The sequence below is a fragment of the Nestor notabilis genome, unplaced genomic scaffold (genome assembly GCF_000696875.1).
Source record: "Nestor notabilis isolate BGI_N333 unplaced genomic scaffold, ASM69687v1 scaffold24507, whole genome shotgun sequence".
NCBI lineage: Eukaryota > Metazoa > Chordata > Aves > Psittaciformes > Psittacidae > Nestor > Nestor notabilis.
Genome location: NW_009937305.1, coordinates 27,849 through 35,793, shown reverse-complemented (window position 1 = coordinate 35,793; position 7,945 = coordinate 27,849). Strand labels below are relative to the sequence as shown.

Below are 7,945 nucleotides of genomic sequence, written 5' to 3'. Positions count from 1 at the left end.
ATTCCTGCTCTGCTTCCTTAAGCATCACAGCAAGGACCAGCACAGACTCGGGTCTTTTTGACACCTTCCTGCAGGTGCCTTACTGGGAACATTTGTGCCAACGCTCCTCCGAGCTCGGAGGCTGAGGCTCCACTGAGCATCTGTTGGAGCACAGTAAAGCAACCAGACCACCTTGTGTTCTGCCTTCCACTTGGCCAAAAGCTGCTCTGCCTCAATCAACAACCTCATCCATCAAAGCCCTGCATAAGCAGGTACAATTAACCAGCACAGCCTCGAGCTTTCATTTTCAGAATGATAAGGGCTGAGCTGCAGCTCTTGGGAAGAAATAAATATAGTTGAGGATACTGAATATTGAGCAATTCCAATTGCTGTGCTCAGCCTGACCGGCAAGAGCAGGGCAGGTTCCATCCTGGAGCTGTTAGTGATGTGACCCCTGTGCTGGTCTGCTGAGCAGAGGCTGCCTGGCCCCTGCGCTCACAGGCTCAGTGTGCGGGGCTGTCCCTCCGGCAGAGATGCTGCTCTCAGAGGGTCACATCTCTCCCATCACCCAGCACAGGCCTTCACAGGAGGGTTGAGCAAACCACAGAGAAGGAACATCCCTGCCCCTGGGCAGCATCCCAGCCCGAGGCAGAGGCTGGCATGGGCTGGCAGCACTGCTGCCTCCCTGCTCTGCATCAATACAGGGCTGGTCAGTCGAGCATATTTCAGCAGCACTAAACACTTCTCAGCTACTTCAAAGATACTTACTGCAAGCAAACAAACAAACAAAAACAAACAGGCTGGGAAACATAAAAGCAGATTTCTTCTATCCCTGTCTAATTGATCCAAGGGTTCAAAGATTCCTGTGAAGAAGGCAAGCTCAAAACTGCATTGAGGATGCAAAGACCCATGTTCAAAGCCACAGAGAGCTGATCACAGCTCGGGAAGGAGTGGGATTTCATACCTACCCAGGCTTGGCTGCCCACTTCACCACCTGGGAATACCACCTGAAGCATGGCTGCCTTTTGCACATGGAGGAGCAGTATGAAGTCTCGGTGTCTCCTAGCACTACTGCTGCCATCGGAGGCGATGGCTGAGGCTGAGAGCAAAAGCAAAGCAGCCCAGGGTCAGTTGTTGCTTTGGAGAGGCACAGAGGCTGCCCCAGGCTCACTGCTACCTGCAGAGCACGAGGCAGAGTGGAGTCCTCTGCCTCTGAAAGAGCAAGGCCGTTTTTCAGGGGCATGTTTTCATTGTTTGGAGAAACAGACTCAACCTCTGTTTATTTGCTCTGTGTTTTAGCAACTCTGTAACTTCTTTCAGTTTGTTGCTTTAAGCTCTCGGTGTTTTCGTTTCTTTGCAAGGTCGTTGCTTTCACAAGACTTTTCCAGCGCTGCCCCAGCCTCCAGCCCAAGCTTCTGACGTCCAATTGCTCTCAGAATATTCATAAAGATTACAAAGAGCTCAGCAAGAGGAGCCAAAACAGCAGAGGAGAAGCGCAGATCCTCCTTCCACCCTCAAATTCCTGGTGGAGGGCAATGCCCAAGACTTGGAAGCAAAAGTAACCTGGGAAGGAGACAGGTTGTCCCAAAACTCAAGGTTCCCGTAAAGCTTTATAGTACCTGCCTGATGAAATCAGTGTGGTTTACAAGACACCTGCCCTATCAGGTGAGTTCTGCTTCTTGATGAACATGCAGCCATTTTATAACCTTCAGCAGGGAAAAGAGCGAGAAAGGAAAAAAACCTGGAAGTTGTCCCCAGCATAAGACTTGTTGACAGCAAAAGGCAGGGCTGGGTCCAAAGTCGACTTGAGTCTCAACTCTCTCACCTGCTTCCCATTACAGAAACAGATGTTCCTCCTGCTGGAAATTGCTGCTATTAATAATATAAATAATTATGCTCTTCTAATAATGTAATAGGTGCACAGGAGGGTACCAAAATTCCTTACAGACATTAAATACACCTCCCTTCTCAAGGGCTCCGAGGCACGTTGGTGGCCTCTTTTCCTCCTCTGAAGATCAGAATAAGAGGGCTAAAGCCAGCCTAAAAGCTAAGGAGAAACCAAGGGAGGCACAGCCTGTCCTGCACAAAGGTTTGGAGAGAGGATGGATCTGCAACAGGGACAGCACCTTTCCCCCCAGAGATGCATGTGCAAAAGCGTGTACGTGGCTAAAGCACTGCAACATTCGGTTCCTTCCTTTGGCCGGATGCTGCTGCACAGCCCCGGCCCATGAAACACGGGGGCAGCTGATTTTTACCTCCCCAGCAGCTTCCCCAGGACCTGGCAAGGGACAGTGACCTCCACCTCCTGCAGCAGGGAAGGCCCCCTCTGCAGGCGAACCTGCCCAGAGCCTGTGGTCCCCCCCTTTATCACACCACGAATCCCAGACATTCCCTGGTTTTCCTCCAGAGAACACTTTGTCCTTCTGCTGACAACAGCCCCGGCCTTGGGAATGTGAGCAATAGCATCACAGATTAAGGAGGTCAGTGCCTCTGACTACAGCTGCTCAGCCCCTCTTCCCACCCTCCAGCAATCACGCACAAAGGGGCACGGCTCTGGCTGTCAGATGGGAGAAAAATCACTGCTGGCTCCAGATGTTAACACAGCCCAGGAACATCTGGATCCCTGGAGGGCAGTGAGCAGCCCATGGGCCACACTGGCTCTGCCTCACCTTCAAAGTTAAGCTCAGTACATGCCTGAAGCAGAAATCCCAGTCCCTCAGTGCCAGGGCTCTCTGAGCCTCCTGCTGCGAGATGCAGTCGATGGGGCTGGGTCACCACCCATGTGGGGGACACTGCCCACACCAGACTCAGCTCTCCACAAGAGCAGCTCTGCTTGGACCAAGACCCTCCCTGACCCCCAAGCTTCACCGTCCTGCCTGCAGTGGGACACCAGACCAGTCCATAGCAGCCTGCACTGAAGCCCAGATCCAACAGGGAGTGTGTTATGAGAGCAGAAACTCCCTTGCTCTAATTTCTCAGTTATTTCCAGCTAAAAGGCCACGCGTTCCCAGTTGTGCAGCGTGGTCACAGCTGCAGGGTTCCTCTCCCAGGTAAAACTGGCCCAATCCCTTCCACACAATGCACTCACCCCCCAGCCCAACGTGTCTCATGCAGTGCTCTCGTGCCCCTTGGCATTGTCCTCTGGCTCCCCTTCGTTCCCCAGCCTGAGGGACCTGGCACCCCACCAGCTTGTTTCCTCCACACTTCGCTCTGTCCCAGGGGCAGCAGCAATATCAAGGTTAATTTCCTGTTCCCCTTTCAGAGCAAAATCATTCACCAGAAGGAAACCCCCAGCAAGATGCCAGGAATGAACAGAAGGTTCCAGCTAATAAGTTTCCCAGCAGCTGTAAGGATGGAGCTGAGGTGAAACAGGAGCTGGGGCAGCCGTTGTGGCTCACACAGCCTTTGAGGAAAGAGCTCAGGTCCACTGCAGCTCCTGCTGGGGCACGGCAGGACACGCTGGCTCCTCACCCACAGCTTGACTCCTCAGGAAAAGCTCTAGCACTGACGTAGCAGGCTACACCTTCAAGATTAACACAGAGAGCAAACACACAGAGCCAGGCTCTCTCCCTCCCAGAACACCCTGCCTCAACCCCAGCATCATTTTCTCTATGTCAGCCCTAACAGGAGGCATCATCTTCTCTATGTCAGTTCTACCAACAGGAAAGAGAACGCGCGGCCTGAGAAAACGTGTCAGCACAAACAAGGTCATATTTAATCAGTCACCACCTCCTGGGGTGCAGTTTCATCTGTGTGAATTAGTGAGCCTGTCCACAGCGACAGAGAAATGAGCTGGAAGCGCCCCATGCCAGGCACCCACCCTAGCCTGCAGTGGGCATGTACAGGGCAGGCAGAGGGTCCTCGAGCTGGGGACAGGCAGCAGGCTGGCAGTGTGCTGCGCCAAGGACCTGGCTGTGCTCTCCTGCTGCCCAGGAGTGGGGGCAGAACCACCAGGGCAGCCAGTGAAACCATTTTATCTGCTCTGACCGAGCCTTGCCACATCTTTATGTCCAAGTTGGGCATCACTGCAGATGTTCCAGGGGTGAGACAGCACCCAGCATGCTGATGCTCACAACCTGCCTTCAGCCCATTGCTGTGCTGGTTCCTTGGGTGCTAATCAGAACAGAGCAACCAAAAATCCCTGCCAGTCACCTTTCAGAAGCTTGCTTTATCAGTCAGATCAGTTAACAGGGCCCCGCAGAGCTTTAAAAGAGACATAAGCTGATTTGCTGCTTGGCACTGTGGAATTTCATTCCTTATGCAGATTAATTCCATTAACTCGTTCTGTGCCCTTTTTGAGGCAGATCCTGCCCTTGCAGCTTATGGGAAGCTCAGAGCAAACATACCACAGTCTCCTTTCTGCTGAAGGCACTTGATAGCCTCATCTTGCTCTGGCATTCACATTTCCTCCCCACACCACATCCCTCACAAGACCTTTCAATGCCACCAAAAGCCCAGAAACTCACCTTGTGCTTCATAGCCAGAATAGTGATGAGCTGTCCCCGTGTCCTCCTCGCCAGGGCCCAAGCCAAGGGCTGTCCTGAGCTGGGCCATGTTCCCCTGTGCTGTCAGCTCTCCGCTCCGGTCCCCGATCTGCAGGAGGAAACCAACAGGGCAGCTGGTTAAAGGACACTTGCTCCAAGCAAAGAGCCATATAAAGGGTTTTGCCAGGCCTATATCAGAGCAAACATACAGCCAGCCAAAAGAGAGCTTGGAGACACCCTGAGGGACTGTACAGCCCAGCTTTCACACCAAAGCAACTCTCCAAAGCTATTCCTCAGGGATCCTTCAGGAGAGGATCCAGGCTACGTGCTGGCTGCACCACAAAACGTGATTCTCTGGAGATCAGTACAGTGAACTGAAGGGGCAGAGCTCGCCCACTGCTGCAGAACTGGGACAGAGCTAAACCTGCATGTTTGGCTTGGCAGAGAGCCCCGAAACTCTCAGCTCCCTTCCTCAAGTATTTCCATAGTTACTGAGCACCAGACAGCCACGCTACTACCAGCCATGTGGGCAGTGCCACACTCAGAGGCTGGATGCTCTGAAAGCCCTTCTCTCCTGGCTCTCCAACTGATCCATACAGCTTTGATTTGTTTCTAGTGATTTGCCCACCCAAGGCTCCAAAATCTTTTTGAGTCCAAGTTTTTCCACATTCTCATCCAAGGAAGCCAATGTTACATCTTCAGGTAGAGACCTGCCCAGTGGCTCCTATGGGAAGTCATAGGACATGCTGCTGCATCCTCCTCAAAGTTTAACCAAGGCAGAAAGTTACTGTGCTGCACGTCACCAAACACAGAGAGGTCACTCAAACAGCCTCAAATCTTCAGAGAAGCAGCAGCCTCCGTTACAGAGGAAGACCTTGGCTGTTCCCATGGAGAGGCCAGACTTCCTGGTAAATGCCTTACAAAGCTCTTTTGTGGTCCTGTGAGATAGGCTGCAGTGTGAGCCAGCCTAGGACAAATCATAAATCCCCACATTAGTTATGACAAAGCCCCAAGCACTAAAGGGAAGCAGATCAAACAGCTTATCAGGCACAAATCCCCCAGCAATTACAAGAGATTTGCTGTTGGCATCATCTCCAGAGAAGTTACTGGTTTGGTCTCACAGTCCTTGATGCTTCCCTGACTTCCACTCATTCCAGATCACCTTCAGGGCCCTTGTCAGCATCAGAGGAACACACTGACAAGACAACGACCCCAGGCAGGACCTGCCCCACACACCACACAGAGTCCTGTTTTCTGCCCTCAGCTCAGATGTGTGTTTCCCAGGAGCCCCCTGCCACAGGCAGAGGTGGAAAAGCTACTCCAGAGCAGTGTCTAGGAGCTGGGGCAGCTTCCAGGTTTTCAGGTGCACATCCTTCATTCCAGCTGTTCCAGAGGAAGTTTTCAGTACCCTCTGCTCACCCTGCAGCAGCTCCCAATGTGGTTACACTGAGATTTCATTTAGATTCAGATTTTTGTTGGGGAAGAAGGGAAAAGCTGATGGGAAGCACAGTTAAACACCAGTGTGCAAAGGCTAAACTTCACTAGGTTTCTCCTGGGCAAAATGCTGGTGTTTGCCACAACAGCACAAGCAGCTCACTTGGTTCCCCAGGCTGGAACAAACCATCAGGTTTATAACAGAATCACCAGCTGCTGGAAGCTAATGCAGGCTCTCCTCACAAATGGACAGTCTCTGCATTGCTCCCTAGTTAATGATGTGGGGAGTCTATCAGCCACCTGCTATGAGTAACCTGCTCCTGACATGCCCTGTAATCACAACCATCACCCCAGAACATGAACACTGAACTCCCACCCTGCTGGGTTTCCTCTCCACCCCAGAAGTCACCAGGACTACTTCTGCCCTTGTCCTCCCATCACCCTGCATCCACACAGCACATTGACAAGCTCTGAGCAGTCAGCCCTGTTCTGCAACAGTCCTAAACCTACAGCTGGAAGAGTTCATTTCTCCTAAACCATCCTGGCCAAAGAACAGGATTTCTTCTGCCTGTCTGATAAGTATAATTAAATACACAATTCAGCTGGTATGTCAGCCCTACCCTGAGATTCAGCCGACCTAATGGATGGGCAGGAAAACACACAAAGCACCTGCATATGGAGATTTCAGCTAGTGTTTCAGCAGGGCAACTTCTTCATCTGGGAAGACTGAAGAGGCCACGGCCCATTTCCTCATTGGAAAGAGCAAACAGTGGAATTCTGGCTTCCTGTACTTCTGGGCCACCTAAAACTGCCCTATGTTCTTGTGCCAGGAAAGCTGCATGTGTAAGGCCCCACAGGGCAGGGCAGTGGCACAGGGTGAGCTGTGCTCATCCAGCATCAGCAACCAACTGCACCAGGACAGTGCTGGGATCCCCTGCCAGCTCCACTGCGAGGACACAACTTGTCCAACTGCAGTGCAAACACAGCAGGTTCAGAGCACCCAGGCACTGGCTGGAGGTTGGCCTTGCCTTCTCCATGTACTTGCCAGCAAATCCAGCCACACCACAGCTAGGATCACAAGGTCCATCTCGGTCAGAATCTCATAGCCTCGTGCTCAGGAAAGGTGGGTCTTACTGACAGACTGGACACCAAGAGGTATCCAAGCTCCTTCGCACCAGCCGGGTTCACAACCTTGGCCAGCAGACTGGACAACTGCTCCCAAGGTCCCTTCTCACCCAGGAGTATCAGTTAGGAGCAACGTACAGCAACTGTTTGAGTTGTAGTTAAGGGGAAGGCTGGGAGCCTCCCATAGCAAGAATATTCCCAGCCAAGTTCTGCAGATCCTGAAAACTCCACTGAAACAGCACATAGATGAGGGCTTCCTATAGCAGTTATAGCAAGAGAAAAACGACAGTAATAGAATTACTGGCATAAAATACAGCCTTCCTCTCAACAGGGGGGATCGATTCCCTCTGATCTGAACCAGCATCTCTTACCTCTTGGGAGATTTCAAGATGTTTCCTTGCGAAGTGCAAAGCCTGTTCATGGCTCCCCAGGGAGACATAGGCATTTCCGAGACTCCAGCAGGCTCTTCCTTCTCCCACCCTGCAAAACAGGAAACTGTCAACCACAGAAATGCTGGGCAGAACCCAGCAGCCCCTTCAGGGCCTCCTCCGAGAGTGCTGACAGCCGGGCCAGCTCCAAGCTGTGCTTTCACCTATGGAAGGGTTCTACCAAGGACATGAAATGCACTGTACACCTTAAACTTTTCAGCTGGGCTCACTAAGACCAGGGAATGAGCAGTAGCCTCAAAAGTGGGACTGCACCCACAGTGGCAAAAAGCTAAGCAGGGTAGGAAGAGCCCAGAAGGTTTGGCTTCATTTCTGAGCAGCAGCATGAAAGCAGAAGCCACAGATCCTGTGAAGCTTCCACCTCACATAGCAAGGACTCCTCTCCAGAGATGCACAATGCATCAAGGACATGTGACATTAAATCAAAGAGTGATTTGTGTTGGAAGGGACCTTAAAGCTCATCCAGCTCCAACCCCT

General features: G+C 52.0%; 1 protein-coding gene across 1 annotated transcript in view; it reads right to left on the bottom strand.

Annotated features, from left to right (window-relative positions):
• The window catches only part of LOC104409011 (G-protein-signaling modulator 1-like), a gene marked incomplete at its 3' end in the record, with an annotated part of 30,043 nt that overhangs the window by 12,557 nt on the left and 9,541 nt on the right, over positions 1-7,945 (bottom strand). The window contains exons 8-9 of the mRNA XM_010018777.1: positions 7,394-7,502; positions 4,446-4,572 (exon numbers count right to left, since the gene is read on the bottom strand). Of these exons, the coding sequence (XP_010017079.1) occupies positions 4,446-4,572; positions 7,394-7,502 (236 nt within the window). The remainder of the gene's footprint in view (positions 1-4,445; positions 4,573-7,393; positions 7,503-7,945) is intronic.